Source organism: Schistocerca gregaria, chromosome 1 (genome assembly GCF_023897955.1).
Source record: "Schistocerca gregaria isolate iqSchGreg1 chromosome 1, iqSchGreg1.2, whole genome shotgun sequence".
Taxonomy (NCBI): domain Eukaryota; kingdom Metazoa; phylum Arthropoda; class Insecta; order Orthoptera; family Acrididae; genus Schistocerca; species Schistocerca gregaria.
Genome location: NC_064920.1, coordinates 827494241 through 827519747, shown reverse-complemented (window position 1 = coordinate 827519747; position 25507 = coordinate 827494241). Strand labels below are relative to the sequence as shown.

General features: G+C 40.4%; 1 protein-coding gene across 8 annotated transcripts in view; it reads left to right on the top strand.

Annotated features, from left to right (window-relative positions):
- Positions 1–25507, top strand: part of LOC126271856 (proton-coupled folate transporter-like) — a 247947-nt gene that overhangs the window by 62171 nt on the left and 160269 nt on the right. For 6 of the 8 annotated variants that reach the window (XM_049974237.1, XM_049974229.1, XM_049974220.1 and 3 more), the window contains exons 1-5: positions 15821–15890; positions 18639–18762; positions 20647–20925; positions 21899–22073; positions 25007–25193. In XM_049974237.1, the coding sequence (XP_049830194.1) occupies positions 18660–18762; positions 20647–20925; positions 21899–22073; positions 25007–25193 (744 nt within the window). In that variant the 5' untranslated portion in view covers positions 15821–15890; positions 18639–18659. Of the gene's footprint in view, positions 1–15820; positions 15891–18638; positions 18763–20646; positions 20926–21898; positions 22074–25006; positions 25194–25507 lie in introns of those variants that run through there. The other 2 variants (XM_049974247.1, XM_049974258.1) reach the window with 1 other exon arrangement.

Sequence of the window (25507 nt, the reverse complement as noted above, 5' to 3'; positions counted from 1 at the left end):
TTAATTTACCCATTTACCGTAAAGCACGGGATTTTTATACCGTATAATGAAAAGCATATTGCTCGAAAACCAGGGATGATACTAAAAACTAAAGCTAGGTTTGTATTCAGTTCATAAAAATCTATATAGATCAGCCATCAAAGTAAAAAAGTTGTAAAAAAGTTTCGAACGTCTGTGTTATCGGCTGGAAGTAATTTTCGAACAGAACATTCTCGACGATGTCACACGAATTCCTGCCTTGGGCACCAGTTTTGATAGCATGACTCTCCCAATATGTCTGGCAAGTTAGAGTCACCCCAATTACAACGGCATGATTAGGAACGTTAATAACGATGAAAGTTTCTGGCAGATTAAAACTTTGTGCCCGACTGAGACTCGAACTCGGGACCTTTGCCTTTCGCGGGCAAGTGCTCTACCAACTGAGCTTCCGAAGCACGACTCACGCCCGGTACTCACAGCTTTGCTTCTGCCAGTACCTCGTCTCCTACCTTCCAAACTTTACAGAAGCTCTCCTGCAAACCTTGCAGAACTAGCACTCCTGAAAGAAAGGATATTGCGGAGATATGGCTTAGCCACAGCCTGGGGGATGTTTCCAGAATGATATTTTCACTCTCCAGCGGAGTGTGCGCTGAAATGAAACTTCCTGGCAGATTAAAAGGTCGTGAGGGATACTGGCAGAAGTAAAGCTGTGAGTATCGGGCGTGAGTCGTGCTTCGGTAGCTCAGATGGTAGAGCACTTGCCCGCGAAAGGCAAAGGTCCCGAGTTCGAGTCTCGGTCGGGCACACAGTTTTAATCTGCCAGGAAGTTTCATTCTCTAAGAAAATTGTGGTTGATGTATCTTTGACTTGGCAAGCAATTTGTCTCTGGTCCCAAGGGTGGGGGATTTCTCTAACCCTACACGTACTCCGCCACTGTAGTAGCTGCTTCGTATGTGTAGAGCACACCTGACCTATTAAGGGGAACACTACAGTTCTTCACCCGACAGCGGAGGTCGAGAAATTCGCATTCGATATCATCATAGAATTGTGTTAGACTTTGGTTTGGATGTTCCAATTCGCTCCAAATCTGGGGACCGAGACCGACAATGAGAACCATGCTGCAAATAGTGAGCTCAGCACGTAGCCCCGTCCCATGTACGCTGTTCCGTATAGATCAGAGAAGCGGATTCATTCACTGTATTGTAATCCGGCTGTTTTATTCTATAACACACCGCATTTTAGCTGTGTCTTGTTCTGACTGGTAACGAATGTTGAGTAAAAAGATTCCGAGTTTTTCCTCTCTAATGTTTTAGTCATATGTTCAAATGAAGATGTGGCTTTTAGTGCAACGAAAGCGGTACTGATCCAAAAATTGAGGACTAAATAGAGCTGTAGTGGCTATTAATACCCCAGACGGCCCATTTAGAAATGTGTAGTTCATCTGTAAAGGAGACCGTGTATAGAATGCTAGTGCGATCCATTCTTGACCACTACTCGAGTGTTTGTCGTTCCTACCAGGTTGAATTACAGGAAGACATCGAAGCAATCCAGTGGCAGGCTGCTAGATTGACCGACAGGTACGATCAGTACGCAAGATTTTTCGGAAACTCAGATGGGAATCTCTGGAGAGAAGGCGACGTTCTTGTCGAGGAACACTGTTATGAAAATTTAGTGAGCAGGCATTTGAAGCTGACTGCAGTATGATTCTACTGCCACCAACGTACGTTTCACGTAGGGGACATGAAAATAAGAGAAATTAGGAGGAATGTGGAGAGTTTGCTGACAGGTGTGAATATTACAGAACTATCAGTTTAATAATTCATGGCTGTAAAATACTAACACGAATTATTTGCAAAAGAATGGAAAAACTGTCAGAAGCCAACTTCGAGGAAGTTCAACCAGCATTCCTGGAAAATGTAGGAACACACAAGGCAATACTGACCCTAAGTCTTCTAATAGAAGATAGGTTAAGAGAAGATAAATCAACTTATATAGTATTTGTAAACTTAAAGAAAGCTTTTGACAATGTTGACCAGAATAATCACTTTGAGATTCTAAAGGTAGCAGGGGTAAAACACAGGGAGCGAGAGGCTATTTACAACTTGTGCACAAACAACCGCCGGCAGTTATGATTTGGGGGGGGGGGGGGGGGAATGAAAGGGAACCAGTGGTTGAGAAAGGAGTGACACAGGGTTGTAGCATATCTACGACGTTATCCAATTATAACATTTCAGCTCCACAACACCAAATTAAAACGTTCCACTTCCATTTGTTTGCACTTACAGCGATCTCAGCTTCCTCAACCAAATTATAACATTTCATTAGGAGATGTCTGCTTCGTGCAAAAGGTCTTGAGTTCATATTGACGACAACAAGTAATTGTTCATTAAAGACGTTTATTTACAAACAGAACTGACAGACTTCACAGACTCAACAACCGACTCTCCGAGCCAACCGCACTGCACATCCGAACTGGCCACTGACAACTCCTAGGTGTATTAATATCTTTCCAAACAATGAGAGTCTTTGACACTGTTTTGTTTACAATACGATAGCAATGCACGACTTAAAACTAAATTAGACATTACAGAATTTTAGTACAGATTAAAGTAAGTAAAAGGATCAGTACATATAAATTCTTACAAGAATAATTTCCAAATAGATTTTATAACATTTTTCTACCAGCTTCTGGATAACCTTCACCAGATTTGTACCGATGTTTCCAGAAATATCTTGACATTTGATTCTGGATATTTCTTGAGTGATTTAGAACAACTATTTATATGTAAAATGATTCAAATCGCGTTTCAAAACGTAAATAAATCTTTTTAGCAATATTTCTTGATACAAATCGTCTTTCGAAATTAGGCCATGAAACAGTTTTCACAAGTTTTTGCATTTTTGCGATCATAATACTGAACTTCTCCATAGAAAGTTCCAGAAGTGTGCATTAAACGCTCACCCACAGACTTTCTCTTTAGCTGGTGAGTCCCCAAAAGCATCTTGTCCATATTATACGAAATAATTTAGCTCAAAACTGATAATTTATACAATTAATCAGAGCTACAGCAAACAGTGAGTCTTTCTTTTACAAAATGAAATATAATTACAAAATTGAATGAAAATAGGTTACTAACACTAATATATATTTACATTAATTCTATTTTTGTTCTTTCTGTGCAAAATGTCCTAATATTGACACAGTACAATATTTAAACATCACCAAAGTTTCGCTTTACATTTTGCATATCTGTATCGACATCCCCTAAAAGTCTACAGTATCGAATACTTCAATATGTCCCAATATGTCCTGTAATGTTACACAACACCCCCCCCCCCCCCCCATCAGCACTTCCACGTGAAACGCGGCGGAAGGGTTGATGTCCTTACATTTCAAAACAGAAAAGTTTTTCACATATCTTTGGTGTCTTCTTTCTTGAAGACCGGTGATCTTCTTCCTTAAAGGTCGGTATACCTCAATGCCACACACTGTATTTCATTCTCATCTTCACAGTCCGTATGGTTTCCATATACACTGCAGGCTATCACAGGCTGCAATAGCACAGTCCGCTATGAATATACAGCATACAGTGGTCAAACCCAGTTAAACATTAGCAAAAGCGTTTAATAGTCGGTGGACCGGTTTTTAAGGACACAGAAATTTGAATTTTCTAAAGTCTAATTACTCAAGAAAATTTACTCTAAATAATTTCTTAAAGCTAAGAGAGGATAGACTGACAGATGGAGAAAATTGATTATTCAGGATCACAGAATAAGTGTAAGATGCAATGCCAGAATACGAAAATGAAATATGACAATTGCATAGCTAGGGGACCTAGTGCTCGCCAAACACTTAGCACACAAAGAATGTATGCTCCCCTGAGGAATCAGATAAATACAACATAACAAAGTATACAAAAATATCTTGGTAAGATTACATATAAAAGTCTATAAACATCTATTATCTAAAATACTTTTTTACATTTTTTTATACAATTTCAGTTCGGTCACGTTTCGTAGGCCAAACAGTCTGCCAGAATTTGGGTAGACTAGACGATAAGCATTTTGGATGAGGATTGTCCTGAATCTTGAAAGGTCCAATGTATATGTCAAAAAACTTTTTTAATTCACCACTGATGGCTTTAGACTTCTCTTGTGTTTTAACAAGGACCAAGTCTTCAATTTTAAATTGAGTAGGCTTCAATCTTTTGTCATGTCTACATTTCCTCTGATCACCTTGAGATTTCATGGTCTTTCTCACTATTTCCTCTCTCTCTTGAGTACTTAATGGTTTGCAGACTGGAAAATCAATGAAATCACTAATTGGATGTGGTGGTTTGCTATTATACTGTATTTCATGAGGCGAAAACCCTGTTGAGGAATGCTGTAGGCTGTTCACAACATCTTCGAATTTCTCAACATAGTCAATCCAACTAGCATGATCAGTATTGCAGTAGGTTCTAAAGAATCGCCCAATTTCCCTCATGTATCTCTCCGAAGGGGTTCCTGACGGATGATAAGCTGCAATAAGAATGTGACTTATATTTTCATCTTCAACAAAAGCTTTCCATACTCCAGAAGTAAATTGAGTCCCATTGTCTGATAAGATTTTCTGAGGTTTTCCAACCCTGCCAAAATAGTCTCCTCTGATTTTTGAAATAATGCTCTTACTGTTTGCCTTGCGAAGAGGGTATAACTTAATGAATTTTGAAAAAACATCAACCATAACAAAAATGTAGCAATAGCCTCCTCTGGTCTTCGGTAATGGTCCATATAAGTCGACAGCGACTAACTCGTGTTGTTCTTTTGGTAAGATGTTTTGCATCAATCCTCGACAAGTTTGGTTGGATACTTTTACTCTTTGGCACCTGTCACAACCCGTCAAAATTTTTCTAACCCTCCTGGCTATGTTGTTAAAGTACACATTTTCTTGGATTTTCTGGATACACTTTTGAATCCCACAATGACCAAAACTTTCATGAATGTACTTGATGAGTACATTGATGTACTGTTCAGGGCAACATAATTTCCATACATCGCTATCTACACTGTTTCTCTTGAATAGAATCCCCTTGTAGATTTTGTAATGATCTCCCACTTTTTCATGTCCCTTTTTCCCTAAATAACTTTTGACCAGTTTACAGTTCTCATCATGGTTCTGATTCCGTCGGATGTCATTACAAATGTCTCTGATTTCTTGTTCATTGTCCACCCCTCTTAAATACATAATTTTGAATTCTTTTTCACATTCCCCACTGTCATCTTCAAAGTCACACCCCACAGGTAGTCTAGATAAAGCATCAGCAACTACATTATCAGGTCCTCTAAGATATTTTATTGAGTAATTAAATTGTTGTAACAAGAGTGCCCACCTGGTAATCCTTCCATGATGCAACCTACATTCTTGAATATAAATTAATGCCTTATGGTCTGTGTAGACAACTACCTGGTTTCCCAATAAATAATTTCTGAATTTAGAAAATGCCCAGTAAATGGCCAAAAGTTCTTTCTTGGTAACAGTGTATTGCCTCTCATGTTATTTCAAGGTTCGACTAGCAAAAGCAATAGACCTGTGTTCTATTTTCCCATTTATATTTACTTCTTGGAAAAGGTGAGCACCTAGGCCATAATCACTACTATCTGCCATAATGCAAAAAGGTAAACTTAAATCAGGATGGTACAAAATTTGACTGTTACATAACTGTGTTTTTATTTCTTCAAAAGCAGCTTCACATTCCTGATCCCAAACCCACATTGCGTTTTTCTTCAGCAATCTGTTAAGACTTGGAGCATTTAGAGCTTGGGTACTAATGAACTTTCTGTAGTAACCGCACATCCCGAAAAATGACTTTAGTTGTTTCTTTGTTTTTGGAATTGGGAATTTTGCAATTGCCTCGAGTTTTTCAGGATCTGGCAAAATACCTTCCTCAAAAATACTGAGCCCCAGAAACTTCAATTTTTTCATACCAAACTTACATTTAGATAATTTAAGTGACATTCCCCCTTTCCTTAATCTATTGCAAACCTCCCTCAAAGTATTAACATGTTCTTCCCAAGTTTCTCCAGTGATCAAAATGTCATCTACATACACAGTTAATTTTGATAAAAGATCTTTTCCCAAAACAAAGTCAAGTGCTCTAATGAATTCGGCTACTGAGACATTCAGCCCAAATGGTACCACACAATACTGGTAACATCTTCCCCCATACAAAAAGGCAGTATACTTTCTAGAATCATTTTCTAATTCTACTTGGTGAAATCCTGATGTGAGATCTAAACTGGTCATGTATTTCATTCTTTCAAATTTATGAAGTAATTCGTCTATATTCTCGGGATGATCGGGTCTCTCTTTCCAGATACTTATTTAGGTGTCTTGAATCTAGTACAAGCCTGACGCTGCCATCACGTTTTGCAACCACTACCAAAGGATTATTGTATTGGCTCTTACTTCTCTCAATGATGCCCCACTCTTCCATCTTTTGAAGTTCCTTTTCTACATATTTTCTCTTTGCAATGGGTACACTATAAGGTTTTATAAAGAATGGCTCATGTGGTTTTAATCTGAGTTTACATTGATAATTCTTTACTCTGCCAAGTCTATCATCAAAAACATCACAGTAATTCCACAATAATCTTTCTAACTCTACCTTCTGTTCTTGGTTCAAATTATCTGATTCCCGTAATTTTTCTTGAACTATATCCCCATATTCTCCATCATCATAATCCTCAGTAATTTCCTCTAGACAATAACCACTGTCTTTAGAAAATGTAACGTCCCTAATTTCAATTCCCTTATCAGCACAGTTTTGAACCGACATGTCAGTACTGGAACATACTATCGTCTTAGGATCAATAAAGGTAAACAAACTCTTTTCCCAATCAAATGCTGCATTAGCTTTTAATATCCAGTCCATACCCAACAGTACATTCTCATTTAGGTCACTTATTACAAGACATCCTTGAGTAAACTGTACATCATTTATACTGAAGGGCAACAACACCTGTCTATTAACAATTTTGCTCAGTTTGCCGGTAATGCCTCTAATTTTTATTCCAACAACTGGTAATTCAACAAAGTCAGGATCATCCTTAATTATATCTCTTAATTTGCTTGAAATAGCACTAATTGGACTCCCTGTGTCAATCAAACAATACCCTTCCCAACCTGCAGCTTTAATTTTTATGTATGGACTACCAATAGTGGTGTTTTCCCTTTCTTCCTGTTCTTCATACAAAAGATCTTCTGCTATCTCATCATACCTATGTTCCATATTTAGGTTTTCTTTATTAGGCAATACTTTCTTCAAACTTCTAGGTCCACTGGAATTTACTGGAATGTCTGGATTACTATTTACCTCACACACATCCTGACTAGTACCCCGTTTGATGATTTCATTAGGCTTAAAAGCAGAAACTGATTCACAAATTTCCCTTAATTTGATCTTAACATCATTGTCATCACTGTAATCTTTAAATTTGTCCCAAACAGATTTCAAAATAATCTCAGATGTATCAGCACAATCAACCCCCCTGTCTCCTGATGTATTACTAAGCTGAACTGGCACAATCTGATTCTCATGTGGAATGTAGTTAGAGTTCCTGGCACAACTATTCTCAACGCTATTGCTTATAACATCCTCCTTAACTTCAACATAAACTATTCCATCCAATTCACCATCAAAACCTTCTAGTACATAATCACCATTAGCCTTAACATCAACATTATCATCATCATTGCCTGAGCTTAAACTACAAACACTACTAGTATCACCAACATTACTCACTACACCATCTTCACCAACCACATCCACATGAATATCAGACTTTCCAGAAACTTCAGTACGAACATCATTATGACAACTTACATCTAAAACATCACCACACATAAGTTTGTACAATCCAAAATTATCAAAGTTATCCTTACCTTTCATTTCAGCATTAGGTGCTTCTTCTTGATTATATAAATTTGCAATTATATCATCTTCTAAGCCTACGTCATCAAAGGTAACCTGGTTCCTGTTACAGTTGTTTCTAGTATTTTCTCTGATGACATTCCAAAATTTCCTGTCAACTTTAATTTTTTCATTACCTCTATCTACAGATCGATCATAAGCATACTGTCTATACTGGTTAGGTCTCTGATTATAGTGCTGTCTGTTCCGGGTGAAATTAGCCTGATTTTGAAAATTCCTTGCCCCAAACTGACAGACTCCCAGTGGAGCATTTAGTCGTTTAAAGGCCTATGTCTGTAGTTTCCCTGCCTCGGGTTACCTTCTCTCAAGTCATTACCCCAGGACCTGTTTCGATTTTCCCATTCTCTGTTTGAATTAAAGTGCTGATCATTCCTACCAAAATTTCTTCTGTCATTGCTATTATAATTATCCCTGTTGTTGTTAAAGTTTCCTCGTTCACTATTATTGTTATTATTTCCACGGTTCGGTTCCCACCCTCTGTGTGATGAACCTACAAAGTCGTTAAATCTGTTGTTTTGTTCAAAGGCTCTATCAAGTTTGTCCACATATTTCAAGAATTGTTCTATGGACTCATCTGGACCATATTACTCTTTTCGGAAGTCTCCGTTTTAGTGCATCAATTTGAGTTAGCTCATCAAATGGCTTATCCAGATGCACTAATTTTTGCAACTGTTTCTCACAATAGGCTTTCATTGACCCATCAGATTCTCTGTAACTAGGACCATTCAAGAATTCACTTTTGATTCGAGCTTGCTCAGTTTCAGACCAAAATTTGGTTAGAAAACGTTTTTCGAAATCTTCAAAGGACATTTCCGCGGAACAATTCTGATTGGCCCACGAAAGCGCCTCACCATCAAGTAATTTCTTTACAAATTTTATCTTAACACTATCTGTCATTATGGACGTGAACTGCTCCTTGCAGAATTGCATGAAGTCTTTTGGGTGTATATTCTTGTCACCGGGATAAGTTTTAATGGGAAAATTTCCCCATACCCCATTACAACTATTACTAAAACCTTTTTGCAACATAGTTTCTTGTATTTCTATAAATTTTCTGTCTACAGTTTTTTCGACATTACCTACTCTACTACAAATTTCTGTGACCTTTTTGTCAGAATCAGATTTGAAAGATTCAATTTTGCTTTGAAAAAATCGTTTTGTCTGGTCAAATTCATTTCTCAATTGAGAATTTTCCTCATTTACAAAATCAACAACTTTTTTAAGTTTTGACTGGTTATTTGAAATTTCGTTACTTAAATCAGTTTCAAGGACAGAAATTTTGCTCTCAACCGTGTCCACACGACAACTAAATTCTTTTTGAGAATGAGATTTTCACTCTGCAGCGGAGTGTGCGCTGATATGAAACTTCCTGGCAGATTAAAACTGTGTGCCCGACCGAGACTCGAACGTCCCGAGTTCGAGTCTCGGTCGGGCACACAGTTTTAATCTGCCAGGAAGTTTCATATCAGCGCACACTCCGCTGCAGAGTGAAAATCTCATTCTGGAAACATCCCCCAGGCTGTGGCTAAGCCATGTCTCCGCAATATCCTTTCTTTCAGGAGTGCTAGTTCTGCAAGTTTCGCAGGAGAGCTTCTGTAAAGTTTGGAAGGTAGGAGACGGATACTGGCAGAAGTAAAGCTGTGAGTACCGGGCGTGAGTCGTGCTTCGGTAGCTCAGATGGTAGAGCACTTGCCCGCGAAAGGCAAAAGGTCCCGAGTTCGAGTCTCGGTCGGGCACACAGTTTTAATCTGCCAGGAAGTTTCAAGTTCTTTTTGGTTTGACTCAAAAGTAATTCGCCATTCTTCGAGAACCTGATTAGTGTGAGCAATCTGTTCTGTATTTGAATTTATTTCTGATTTTAAATCACACATAGCCTTCGAAATCGACCTGTCCATCTGTTGTTGTGTCTGTTCAATTTGTTGACGTAATTCGGCACGAGAATCGTCCATCTTCGAGTTTGTGTTATCCAACTTCGAGTTTAACTCTGAAAACATTTGTTTTAACATTTCCAACATTCTTACACTGTCAGAAGCACTTTCCCTAATAGGTGTACTCGCTACACCGCTGTCAATACTGAAATCTGCGTCCTTTTCCATTATTTTAGGAAGCAGGTACTCATCTTAGTGTCCGTCGGCGGTCGTTGGTGTCCGTGTTTTGCGAAATTTCTTCAATTCCAGGATGGTTTCGCTCGGTTGATTCACTCCTCTTCTTGTGACCCCAGAATCGACGTATTTACTTCTGAAGAATGACTGGACCGTCGTATATCCTCTTCTTGTGGTCCCAAAACAGACGTATTTTCTTCTTGTGATCCCAGAAGAGACGTATTTTATTTTGAAGAATCACTGGGTGGTCGTCAAATCCTCTGCTTCCTCCACCAAATTATAACATTTCAGCTCCTCAACACCAAATTAAAACGTTCCACTTCAATTTGTTTGCACTTATAGCGATCTCAGCTTCCTCAACCAAATTATAACATTTCATTAGGAGATGTCTGCTTCGTGCAAAAGGTCTTGAGTTCATATTGACGACAACAAGTAATTGTTCATTAAAGACGTTTATTTACAAACAGAACTGACAGACTTCACAGACTCAACAACCGACTCTCCGAGCCAACCGCACTGCACATCCGAACTGGCCACTGACAACTCCTAGGTGTATTAATATCTTTCCAAACAATGAGAGTCTTTGACAATGTTTTGTTTACAATACGATAGCAATTCACGACTTAAAACTAAATTAGACATTACAGAATTTTAGTACAGATTAAAGTAAGTGAAAGGATCAGTACATATAAATTCTTACAAGCATAATTTCCAAATAGATTTTATAACATTTTTCTACCAGCTTCTGGATAACCTTCACCAGATTTGTACCGATGTTTCCAGAAATATCTTGACATTTGATTCTGGATATTTCTTGAGTGATTTAGAACAACTATTTATATGTAAAATGATTCAAATCGCGTTTCAAAACGTAAATAAATCTTTTTAGCAATATTTCTTGATACAAATCGTCTTTCGAAATTAGGCCATGAAACAGTTTTCACAAGTTTTTGCATTTTTGCGATCATAATACTGAACTTCTCCATAGAAAGTTCCAGAAGTGTGCATTAAACGCTCACCCACAGACTTTCTCTTTAGCTGGTGAGTCCCCAAAAGCATCTTGTCCATATTATACGAAATAATTTAGCTCAAAACTGATAATTTATACAATTAATCAGAGCTACAGCAAACAGTGAGTCTTTCTTTTACAAAATGAAATATAATTACAAAATTGAATGAAAATAGGTTACTAACACTAATATATATTTACATTAATTCTATTTTTGTTCTTTCTGTGCAAAATGTCCTAATATTGACACAGTACAATATTTAAACATCACCAAAGTTTCGCTTTACATTTTGCATATCTGTATCGACATCCCCTAAAAGTCTACAGTATCGAATACTTCAATATGTCCCAATATGTCCTGTAATGTTACACAATCTATACATTGAGCAAGCAGTAAAGGGAACAGAAGGAAAAATATGGAGTAGGAATTACATTTCATGCGGAAGATGTAAAATCTTTGAGGTTTGCTGATGACGCTGTAACACTATCAGACAGCAAAGGGCTTAGAGTAGCATCTGAACAGAGTCGACGCGTCTTGAGAGGAGGACATAAAATGAACATCAACGAAAGCGAAATAAGTATAACGGAATGTAGTCGAACTAAATAAGATGACGCTGAGGAAACTAGATACGTTTTGTTAGTAGATAAGTTTTGTTGTTTGAGAGGCAAAATAACTGATGATGGCCGAGGTAGAGTTGATATAAAATGTAGATTGGCAATGGCAATAAAAGCGTTGCTGAAGAAGGGAACTATGTCGACGTCGAATACAGACTTAAGTGTCAGGAAGTGTCTCCTAAATATATTTGTATGGAAGTGAATCATGGACGATAAACAGTTTAGACAGGAAGTGAATAGAAGGTTTTGAAATGTGGTGCTACAGAAAAATGCTGGAGATAAGATTAGTAGATCACGTAACTAATGAGGAAGTACTGAACTAAGATTTCGGGAAAAGAAATCTGTGGCGCAACCTGAATAGGAGAAGAGATTGGTTGGTGGGACATATTCTTACATGTCAAAGGATGACCAATTTAGTATTTGAGGGAAGCTTGAGGGCTGGAAGGGTGATCAAGAGATTAATACAATAAGCAGATTCAGAAGGATGCAGATTGGAGTAGTTATTCGGATATGAAGCGGCCTGCACACGACAGAGTAGCACGGAGAGCTGCATGAAGCCACGCTTCAGACTGAAGATCACAACAGTAACATAGACTGTCCTTTACCCTCGCTCTGCCTCCTAGCGGAACAGAAATGACTAGTAATGGTTCAAGGTACACTTGGACACACACTACACGGTGGCTTGCGCTGTATGTACACCGAGCTGGATGTAGATGTTTCACATGAGTGTTCTCTCAGCCTGACTCGACTCAAGTCGACGCTCGTGCTAAGCTGGTGTCCAGTTAGTGATATGACTGGCAAACGGGTAATCCAAAGAATGAAGTCTTGTGCTCAGCGAAGATGTGTGTGGGTTATGAGCACCAACTGGCTGGTCGTTACGTTGCTAGAATGAAGCGCCGTAACTGTACTGAAGCAAGTGTGTGGCTTTGACTGCTGAAACTTCCCAGCGTTTGTAGTCACTGGTGAGAGTACAAATAATTTGTAGTAATTGTGAGCAGTGACGATAATATCTAATGCACCTCAGGCGACAGGCGTTGGTACAGTCAGTGAGTCATAAGTGACCCAAAGTCAAGCTGATGAACAATCTCTTGTAAGACAGAATGCCACGAGCATACCCACACATACAGACAAGCACACGCACAAGGCGTCTGCTGTAATCTTATGTGAGTTTTGGAGCATAGTGCCAGGGCAGTGCCAAACATGAGGGTATAATTTGTTTTTAATATCATCTCTGAAGTTTGTGGTTGCTACATCACAGACATTTGAGAGCCACAGACAAAATTCTTCCTTAGAAAGTCTTTTCAAACTGCATTTCAACACGACAGCAGCATCTCACTATTCACATGTAGTTATGATGCCTCCAATGCCATAGTGGTGGATTCTTACCGATTTTTGTATTGTTGTGTAGTCGATTGGAAACATGTAGCACGTGGTCATAACACACCATGCTACTAGAGGCCTCGTGAACAAACTACAAGCGAAGTCTGGACTTAGAACGAAACAACGTAGCATAGCCAGGTCTGCCACTACTCTGGAGTGACTGCGTGACTTGCAGCAGTTCAAGATGACATTCATATACATGTACGAATCAGAAACTTTGATCTTTCTCAGAACTGAATAGTGTAGAATAAATTATGTGTTTTTTGTGCATACTTTTGATTTAGTAACATTTTTTGTGCAACAAAATGGTCCTACTCACTATTATTGTAAAGTGTGGACTCTCAGAGAAGATCTCTTCACTAAAATCTTTGATTACAAGGAACCCCTTGAGTGCGAGGTTGCAAGTTCAATCTTTAGTAAGGCTCGTTTAAAAGCATTGTGTTAAGAGTCATGACATGAACATTATTAGCTGCTAATGACTCACCATGTGCACCAGGGAGGGCAGAAAATGTGTCTGCCAAAGGTACTACGACTGTACCTAAAAGTCACTGCTAGAGTAGTTGCTCTTCCGAAATGCAGTCCATACGAGCAACCTAGTTATGTCTTTACCTGAGGTTACTCGTACTTTAGGTACTTGGACAATGCACAGCTCTGTTCTAGGAAGAACAGCTTGATGTACTCTTCGGGTAGATCCGCGCTCCTCTGCTGTCAGGCCCCACACCTAATTCGTTGTAAATAATAACCTGTAGGCGCAGTTCTGCAGCCTGGCTATCCTGCATTGGCTAGAATTACGAATTACTAAAGTTCACAGAAATATAAGGTAAAAGATAGATGAACAGTTTAATAACAAGTGATCTATCACAACGTCTGAAATCGACGTAGACGGCAGAAAATTATGTTGCATACAGTTTATTCAAGAAAGGACATCTCAAATAAACGGGAGGGGGTATTACGATATTCAGTTAAAAGAGAGACAGGAAACACCCTCATCAAGCGTGGTAAAGTTACGTCAAGAGCGTTTCGAGATGGTAGCAAAATTCCTAAACAGTCATCAAAGACTCCCGGAAACAAAGTCCATTCCGTGATTACAACACACGAGAAATTCATAAGTTAAAAATAGTTCAGTGTTCAACCTGATCATTCACACATTAACACATTGGATGCAAATAACAGTAACTCATACTGCATCAATTCTCAGTTCCGTAAATAAAGCGGCAGAAGTTAGTCCTACTATGAAGCATATTCAGACCTTTCGAAATGCAAGTCCATTCAGAAGCTGCAGAATTATAGCGGCAGTTCAGCGCCCAGAATCAGTCGCCTACACGACTGAATGACGCACGTTACCACTGGCAGGTCTGCCTCCTTCCAACACTCGACCAAAAGTGTCCAGAGCAGCGCTCTTGAGCTCTTCACTTGGAAAGTCCCAATCCCTACTGGACTCCAGTAGTGTTCCGGTGCTGTCCAGCTCTTATTGGCTGAAGGCCGTCCCTACCAAAAATATATAATCTTCAGGTTCTACATTCATGTTGTGACTCATATTGGCCCTTTTCCCGCCCTCAGCTAATATATTACAACAATATTTAAATAAAAGAAAAGTTATAAACATTCGTTTACATTCACATCATTTACAACAAATATAAGTAACAGTTGGTTCATATATAAATAAGTCAATATTCTCGCGCGAGTGCGTTCTTGTTAAATGACTAGAGATTAGCGCCAGACATAATTTAAAGAATAATTTGTGCCTTCTTAACAGAAGCGTTTGTCAATTTCGGTCGATGTTCCTGTAGATATGATGCAATGTACGCTTTGTTTATAGTTACTACTGCTCTGCTTTGTATCAACAACGCTAGCACTGCAGCATCATTGTGAGCTACTCGGTGACTAGCAGTTCAGCTACGCTTCTCATGCTGTGCTCAGCACTGAACATCTCTAGTCCCATCCCCGGCTGCCGTTATCAGCCAATATCCTGGATTCATAGTAGACAGTATGTGGGGCGTCATATACCATACACATCACTGGCCTTTTGCGAACTCGCAATCAAAGGGTTCCTTCTTGTTGTCGAACAGTGATTCAAATGTTCCCGAATTATATCATTAGCCACTGTTAAATAAAGTAAGAAGCGATGACATGCTAGGAAACGAGACGGGGAAAGCAATAAGGAAACAACCACTACAAAGACAAGGGGCAGATTAGAGGGAAATCTGTAAAAACATCCAGCACTAATTAAGTTGGTACTGAACGGAACAGTAAAGGAAAAGAACAATAGGTACCGACAGAGCTGATAAAATGTAAAAACTAAAGACATTACGTTTAGTAGGCGCACAGAGATAAAAATATTAGCAGAAGGTAGAACCAGACTTGCTTCATCAGGAAATCAGCAGTCGAGGGATTGGTGACGTTAGAAAAATCATTTACTGGACAAAGGTACCAACAAAGAGGTAAGTCAACTATGTCACTGTGAGACAGCAAAAGAATCCACTATCTTCATCATTTGAAGGCGAGTTCCATCGGTTTGGGAGTACACATACTGTCGGTCGAACTAATCCCCACCCACAAGCCGCATTTGTCGCTACCTTCGGAGCGTGTGAGACCGCGACAGGAAGAAAAAGAAAACAAGGCAATTTACGCAACTGTTAGCTATCGTACTCCTTGATATCTGTCTTGATTACATTTCGCCTGAGTCATGAGGTACTTGAATTGTTAAGTTTATCTCAGAACGGGCAATCAGAATTCTGTGAACACACCTCAGAGAGGCATCCGGTCTCTCCATATTTAAAGAGAAGCGCAGTCAGTCTGAGTCTAATTGCTGCGGAACACAGCCGAGCACAGGTAAGAAGCTACGATGCTTGTTTGTATTTGTAAGTTAGCACTGTGAGAGGAGGTGTGGTCTGCAATAGTGAAAAGTTGTATCAGCCAGTCACACATTTATTCAAGTTACTCTGCTTCATTTAAGACAGTATTACAGGCTTCGCCTTTGTGAATGCAGCCCTTCTAACACAACTGCCATGCATTTCCTTCTTCACGGAAATTCACAGCTGCACTCTGCAGCGGTAGTGAAGTCGCTCCTGCAGCCTTTTTCTATGGGAAGTGTTCGATCACCCACAATGCAGCCCTAATTGGCTCGTCCTGAGTATCACCTCTGTTCACATGGAACAGTGGATGGAAGACAACTCTTGGGCGCAGGGTACGGACTATAGACCAGCGTAGAGAATTATCGGAGAGCACAGGCGGCTGCCTTCTAAGACGATGGTGTTGGGGAATTTGGTATAACGCTCTAACAAATGTGTAAGTCGGACTATGTAGAGAAGTATCTGCAAAGTGTAGCTATCTCTTGCAAGTAATATGTTTTCTAATTTTCACTGTCGTTTCCACTTCTTTCCCAACCGATGACGCTTTTACAAAAGGTATTTGCACTCAGTTCGTCTTTATGAGGCAAAAAGTGCAAGACCATAAAGTAGGACGGAATGTTGCAACCTATACTTCCACACGTATTTTGTTTTAAAGTATCTTGTATTTTCTGTGTAGAGGAACACTGTAGTACATGGGCCAACACTGCTAATCGTGATTTCAGTTATTATCTGCATTTCTTGGTGTCGATTTATTTGCCTAAAATGATTATGATACTTTCGTCTCTATTGCACATAGTAAATTAAATATATGCTTCATCAAAGATCATGGTTACGATCTTCTTCTTCTCCTGTTAGTTTTGACTAACTGCGCTCCGTATTGGTTCATATAAGGTTTTTCTCAATTGGAGCCTCACGCGCTCACTTGTATTTTCTTGCGTTCTCCTATGTATAGGACATAGGAGAACGCAAGAAAATACAAACAGATTTGTGCTTTTTTTTTGCAGTGTTACTGAAGCGCCTAGAACCGCACGGTCTCAGCGGCCGGCAAGTGAAGGCGGTCGGACACTGCGTCCCTCCTCATTCCGTCGCTTTGTAAAATTCGTTACTCTCGACAGTGCATCTAAAGTACTTCCTTGTTGTAAATGTTTGTTTAATGTCTACCCATATCTCTGAAATAATTCTGTACCAGTATATTCTGATTTTTTTCTTCGCAAGTAGCCAACAACAAAATATTTCCAGTAATAAGTAAGTGCAGTCCACACTTTACTAGAAGCTGTTGTAAATGAGTTCTTTCTTGTGAATGCAGCAGACAGCAACGAGCATATGGTTAGTGTTCCACCGCACTGCACTGGTATGGTGGCGATTCGGAGCATTATAACCAAAGAAGGTACTGCCTCGTCTGAAGAGGAGTAAGAACATTCACACAAGAATCTCGCTGTGATATAGGCTCAGGTGACAACAGTGATGGGATAGCGTTATGATATGATTATGGCAGCACGATGGGAATTAATAACCCTGAATGTTGAATGATATGAATGGTGAGCTCCATATGGTTTGACTTAAAGTTTGACGTCTGCTTAAGACAGTATTACTACTCAGGGCCCATATTACCTGTTAATCAGTTGAAAAAGATTTGCAAAAGTGAATAAATAAAACATGATTTCGCGACTGGTTGCTGCATATTTGGTAATGTTATAGAATGATAGTTGGAGCTAGACGAATGGGAGTTTCTTTTTAGGAAATCGTTAGGAATTTCAATAATCTGACTTCCACATTGTCAAGAGTGTCCTGAGAATAAGTAATTTCAGGCGTTATCTCTCACCACGGATAACGCAGTGTCTGACCGCCTTCAATGGCCGGCCGCTGAGACCGTGCGGTTCTAGGCGCTTCAGTAACACTGCAAAAAAAAGCACAAATCTGTTTGTAACGTACGACGAACCTATTAGTTAGACATTACATATCTTTCCTCGGAACGTACAGGAAGTTCGTTACTTATGCGTGTGGACTACCAAGTTTTCGTCTACTATGGAGGACATGTTCGTTGCATTCCTTGCAGCCAATTTCAAGGTCAGAGGTGGATCAACAGGCTATTAGAGGGGTGATCTGTTTTAATGCTCAAAAAAATAATAATAATAAGTAGGAGATAATGAGTGGCGATGCGCATAAAGCAAATACAGCATAGCTGTCAACCAAATACGTTCCTGTCTCCCCATTGGAGACATAGCTCATTTTAACTGTGTAAACCAGGGCAGTAAACTGACCACACCCAAACACACTAACGCAGTTTTGCAAACAGGACCATTTCTATATCAGCAGAACTGGATTATCCTCTAATGAATCCCATACCCCCCACCCCCCACCCTGAAGAACAGCAACGAAACATCTTACAACGACTGAAGTAATACTCACGTTTCTTCTATCATTAGAATAAACAAGTAGTTACTCTTAGCCCGCATCTCTAGGTCGTGCGGTAGCGTTCTCGCTTCCCGCGCCCGGGTTCCCGGGTTCTATTCCCGGCGGGGTCAGGGATTTTCTCTGCCTCGTGATGGCTGGGTGTTGTGTGTTGTCCTTAGGTTAGTTAGGTTTAAGTACTTCTAAAGTTCTAGGGGACTGATGACCATAGATGTTAAGTCCCATAGTGCTCAGAGCCATTTGAACCATTTTTAGTTACTCTTAGTTTGTCAACAATTCAAGACAATGCATGTAATTGTTGCTGGGTTATTTGCAGAGTTTCTGCCCTTTGTAGACCATGGACACGGAACGGAAGCTTTCAGTTCAAGACGATGTGTCGCGCACTGACCAACAGTCAGCCATTCTCAATGACGGGGAGCAAATCAAATCTTCACGCAAAGGTGAGTATAATCGCTACCAGACAACGTGTATCACCCAGGAAATTGTCGTATGTAAAGGACAAACAGCAATTTACTAGTCCTGTTTCTTTGCAACAGTTTGCTATACACTCTATAAATATTAGGTCTTCTGTTTCTGGCTGTAGCTGTCAGAAGGTATAACGATATTTCGTAGCCTTTAGGTTTGACTCTGCGACTGACACCATGGCCTCTGATGGTAATTGTGCGGATACTTAAGGAATCGTCGGCTTCTTTTATAGTTAGAAGCAAGACTTTAGCTAAGTTGTCTCAGTCAATAGATAAAGGCACTTACAAATGCTCTGACAATGCGCAAAGGTATCGTAAATGGTACCCCGAGAAGCACGGCTCTCCTGCACTCAAAGCCACATATGACGTATGCCGCACTTAACGGAACCTTGTCACATAGGTCTTCAGCTAGACGAAAAACTTTGAACTGTGATACAGACATATAACACGAGCTATAGCAGAGGAAGTACATAGTGTCGTACGAACCAGAGAAAATGGGATACTGTGCACAAAGTAGGCTTTGGTGCATAAAGGAGGATGCAGATAAACTGCGTACACATTAGTCTTAAAACCCTGATATAATAACTTCGGGGTAACTGTTTATTCGAGAACTTGTATTATATCATCTCACTCCTGTCCCGGTGCATGTTGTATAATATTGGTCTGAGCATAATAATATGAATATTAATTTTATGATCTTCATGAGCAAACCAGCCGAGAGTGATAATTCAGCATCGCGTAACTACTGAAGATTATTTCGGATTAGTACTACATAAACGTAGCAAAGTGTTTAGAAAGTATTCGGAACAGTACGAACGAATGTTAATAAAGTGGAATGTACTGTCGAAGAATCTGAGCGTGTAAAGGTTGTTCGACGGTACATGTTTTTGTGAGAGGATGACACGGTAGCGCATTGTAGGTTCAGGACACGAATGGAAACGCAGGCCTCAGAAAACACTGAAAACATTTTACGCTTTCTTCAGGAGAATGCTCGTAACTGTAGTGCTAAGTTTACTTCAGCAAAAAATAACGAAAAATATCAGTTAAGCAGAACTGATATATTGGTATCGGTTTTATCCTGTCTGTTTTCGCGATCCCTAATAGAGAAGTTTGGGGTTACTCTTGGCCACTGCACACAGATCGTCCAATATATCACGCCACTTGGCAATAGGTACATTATTCTCTCTGCAATGCTGTACCGATTCTTAATGCCCCGTTGTTTGTTGCTAGTTTCTAACTGCAGGTAATGTTATTAAAATGGTGCTGATCGCTTTTCTCAGTTTCCGTTATAACCCATTATGTAAAAGCTGTGGAAATGGTACGAATAAGCGTTACTCGTTTTTTTATGCAACTTTTATAGAAAAATCAAAAATTTTAGCATAAGAACTCACATTCTGTTTTGACTTGACTGTTAGTAAAAAAGTGGAAAGACAGAGAGAAATACCGAAAATTCCGAGTATCCACGACTAAAATACCGGTATCGACTTAAATCGGTGAGTTTTCCTCTTGCCTAGGTGGGGTGGGCCTTCGAGCGCTGACTGCCACTCGAGGTTACGGCGGGTAGGGGATGCGACCGGGTCAGTATGTCAGTGCACCTGACGATGCCAACAGGGTTGCTCGCCGAAATAATGTGATCGTGGGCTGTTTTGTGAATATTCTAAATGATCATTTGCTAAATTAGAGAAGGCAAGGCTTATCAGTCTCACATTCATTCACGAATAGTCTTTTCTTCTTGCACAAAAATCACTTCCATCACTGAAATTTCTGTGCCCTTATTGACTCCAGTCTCACTGTGAGGCACGGAATACAAATTTTTTGGTTTGTTCGGTGCTGCCTGGAGCTGACCAAAGGATATTTCAGCGCAATGGTGGCGAGTGCGGCCGACGGTGGAGCCCATGGTGCTGCTGTTCATGTTCTCCAACACGGCGGTGAGTTCGTTCGTCGGCGCCCTCTTCACAGAGCGCGTGTGCCGCATGAAAGACACGACCGACTGCCCGGACGACAAGCGCGCCGAAGCCGTCACGCTGATCATGTACAAGACCATCATTGAGGCGGTGGTCCCCGCTTTCGCCGCATTATTCATCGGCAGCTGGAGCGATAAGTTTGGTCGCCGCCCCATCTTCATATGGTCTTTCCTCGGTACGTTAACCACGGTTCCATCACTGTTTACACTACTGTAGCACATAATTAGGTAAGATACCAGAATTCCACGAAGGTATCATCGGAAGAAAATCTGTGAAGCTAACGTGAACGGAAGTAACACTCTGTATACAAATATCATTTCGAGTTAAAGATCTCTATGACATACATTAAAGATAACTCTTAGTCTACTGCAGCTGTGCTGTGACGATTAAAATTCTTATGGGTGTTGTTCCACGTCATTGTGTAAAATACATTAATTTTATACTGTAAAACCAACTTTTCGACCGTATTACAACGGCCTTCCTCAGGACAAGACTGGATGGACAACCATCAGCCATATAATGGATATGCGACCTTGATAATTTGTGCCAGATCAGTACTCGAACCCAGATTTCCTACTGATTGCGAGCAGTCTCCTTACCATTAGCCTATACAAACACCACTCCGAGCAAGACCAAAACCACGTGCTTAGTACCTGCATTCATACATCCATTATGTGCAGTCCCATACAGGGGAATCTGTTTAATTGAAAGTCGTTTGCGATATATCTTACTTATCCGCCAAAACAGGCATGCGACATTCAATTAACATGTCTCCTCTGGATAGGAATATAGATAATGGATTTGCGAGTGCACATTGTAGACGCTTGGTTCACAAGATATGTATGTTTGTGTCTGGCCATTAGTCGTGCTACGACATACAAATTATAAGGAGACCATTTGTGATAAGTAAGAAATCAGTATTCGAGTCCAGGTGCGGCACAAATTTTTATTGTCGTCATTTCATATCACAGCCAACGGTTTCCCATATTCAGACTGCAAATACATATCATATATACGTATTTTAGATATCTGTTGCGTATTTTCAATCCAGATAGTTGGCCAAGAGGAGGTTGCCGACGCTTAGGTTTTCACCGATCGCGCGTAGTGGCCGCCGGGTGTGTAACGGAGACTGTGTGTGCTGTGCGCAGGCAACACCGTGGCGTACGCGGCGTGGGCGGCGCTGTCGGCGGTGCCAGACCTGCAGCCCGAGTTGCTGCTGCTGCCCTCTGTGGTGGCATCCTTCAGTGGCGGCATGATGAACCTCATGGGCGTGGCCAACATCTACATCGCGGACGTCGCCCCCATCGACGACAAGGCAGTCCGGTACGTCCTTGCAAGCTGGCGCCTCTCTCAATCCTACATCTACACCTCGCGACCATCTGTGAAGCGTGTAACAGACAGTACTCCCGTTATACCACTTTCTATGGCCTGCTTAAAATTACTTGAAGTTGGCATCTGTCACTTGGTGCTACAGTGTTGCCACATAACCTATCACTCGGTTAAAGGCAAATATGGCGGGTCACTTAAAGATGCTGAAATGCTGTTCCTGACACGTGTAGCAACGCTGGAAGCTGCTGCCATCAGGAATGGAGGGAACATGAGATGCTCTGATTTTAAACGACCAGTTACTGAACTTTGGCAGACAACCTGTATTATGACCCTGAATGAACAGTCGTGTCCCAGCCTAAACACAGCCTCTTTATGTGCAATTTATTCAACAAAACAGCGTTCAGCAGCCTGTGACAGAACTGTAAATCAGGCTCGTTTTCCTCATGGCTTTTAAAGCTAACATGTAGGAGCTAATTCCAGACAGCAAGAAACTCAGTTTCAGCCTTAAAAGCGAATTGTGACTCTTCGTTTTTGCTAAGCGAGATGATGCGATGCCTACAGACGAGCAGCTCCCATTGGAACAGATTTAAAAGTTATGGGCGACAATAGCAGACTCCATAAGAAACGAGAAAGATAGGAAGGAAAATAAGAGCAAATGAAGAAGATAATATGAAGATCAAAAGTATCTACCAAAGGACTAAAAATAAAAAAATTGATTGAAACCAATTAATTGAAAACATTAATAACCAGAGTTACTATGTTAAAGATTTAAGAAAGAAAAAAAAACGTTTTTATCACCTGACAACATGCAAACCTCTGAAATTTACACTCTACACTGCCATGTTACCACTACACTGCTGAAGAGCTTCAGACTACGTCCCTATATTTATTTGCATACAAAGTCAGTTGCAATGATCATTTCCCGTGTTCAAAAAGCTTGGTTTTACATCATGTCGTACGACGTTTACCTACTGTAGGTCGCTCTCTGTGATGATAATTGGATCCAAATAGCATCTTGTATGAAAGAATCCAGCAGTCTTTGGCTAGTGGCGTCTACAAAATGTGCGTATTTCACTACCATTGTTGTGTGTGTGTGTGTGTGTGTGTGTGTGTGTGTGTGTGTGTGTGTGTGTGTGTGTGTGACATGTGTGATACCAAACACAACATGAAGCAAAGCTAGACAAGGAACTGTAATTTAACTAACTGACCATTTTTTTGCAGTCTGGCAACAGTGTATTGTTCAGGCGTGAAGTTAAGCGCTCTGACTAGATGAATACACCTCCAGAACGTCAACTGTCAAGTAATTTTAATAAGAGTATATCTGACAAACCCGGAGTTGACTTTACAAGTTTTCTATTAGAAAGAAAAACAAAAAGTTTGTGTTTATAGTCAAGTATTGAAAAAATTTCATTTCTACGTATCTGTAAAAACACTTTTGAAATTATAAAACAGTATTACAAAGTAAGATGTCTAATGTACAAATATATAAGTACAGTATTCCTGTTACCAGGTTCCCGGGTACGATTCCAGGTGGGGTCAGCGATTTTCTCTGCCTCATGATGACTGGGTGTTGTGTGCTGTCCTTAGGTTAGTTAGGTTTAAGTAGTTCTACGTTTTAGGGGACTGATTGACCATAGATGTTAAGTCCCATAGTACTCAGAGCGATTTGAACCATTTGGTATTCCAGTTAAGAAACTTGACCTCAACAGTTTGTGTACGTTGGGCGCAGTGTGATATCAGTAACGTCTCTATGGTAATCCGTGAATTTTGATCCAAATTTTCCGGAGCTGTTCCTTATTGTAAAGCATCTCACTGGATGACAGCTGAAAAGTGCCTAGGCTATCCAGTGGTCCAGCCTGGGAAAAACGTTAAAAACATCATCTTAGTGGATGTGATGATACACTGCTGTCGGTTCTCTTAGTAAGTTAACAGAACACTGTGGCTATTTGTAGTGTGCGTATTGTAAGACCTTCGGTACACACACCATCAGATTATTTGACTTGTCGCTCTAACAAAGTAGGTGAGTGTCAGCAATGTGTATCGTGGTCTTATCGTGGCATGTTTATCTTCTGCCGTTCGGTCAGACGATAGAAATGCCACTTGCACACTTACATTAGCAGATTGACGGTGACCAACTTTAAACAGAACTTGATTTATTTTCACACACATTTATTGAAATAATAACCAGCATAAAAATAACTTAACTTGGTTCTGGATATTATTTACAATTGACAATCTGAAGTCCATTATGTAATGGTATGTTAATCTTATTCTCATATATATCTCTGATACTTGACGAAAGTGTGTATACATTTATCTTCATGGCTATGTACAGGAATATGATAATCCTACTAGTCGCAGACTGAAACTTGACTATAGACTGGTACAGAGTGGTCCAGACTGACTAATCGGAGGTCTGTACATTCGTTATAATACCTCGCACCATCATGTATCACTGTGCAAATGTGATCTGCGAAGAGAAAAGATTGTACGTTAGCAGCAATCTCATTGGCTGCCCTACATATTAATACGTGGATCGGCGGAAGAAGAATTTGGTCCTTCTCTATGGCAGTGTCATCTCATAGTGCAAAGACGGACGAGTGCTGCACCTGTGCTGTTGTGCATAGGGGGGCACGGTCTACTGGGAAAGTTGTGTACGCAATGACTATGCAGAACTATGTACACAACACTAGCTCGAATGAAAGTATCGTACGTTTTTGATTTGTTTGTACTTTTTTATTTTCGTGTGCACTACGTCTTTTTATTACTTCAATAATACGAGGTATTGAATAACTATATTTCAGGAAACGAGTTTATTCAGTGCACGTTTGCTGCTTTGTTAACGTCAGATTGTGGTATAAGCTTTATGTTTGCCAGCTGTGCGCTGGCATTTCGCGAATCCCGCCTGAGACCTTTGGCTGCCGCAGGCTGGGAATCCTGGACGTGTCGCAGTACACAGGCACGATGCTGGGCTCGGGGCTGTCGACGCCCATCACGGCCGCCCTGCAGTACTACGGCATGTACACGATGGGCGCCTGCCTCATGCTGGCGTGTCTGCTCTACGCCATCTTCCTGCTGCCGGAGACCGTGCCGCCGTACACCCCGCCGGAGGACGTAAGTCACTGCTGCCCTTTACACTATTTCTGCCGTCCTGCGATGAAGACTGCGGTCCACAAGGCTTGTGAATTTTTTCGTACTGTCTTTCGTGCTACGAAGAACGAGAACTTCAAACAAACAGTCATTATAATCTCCAGAAGTATATGTGTCCTGACAGAAATGAATAATGCCGATAGTAAAATTAAAGCCGCATGGCACACTGTCAAACGGGAGGCAGAACTACCAGTGAATGTAGAAGATTACACAACAATTAAACTAAATGACAATGTTGTCGCTGATAATACATAAGTTGCAAATACTTCACCAGCAAA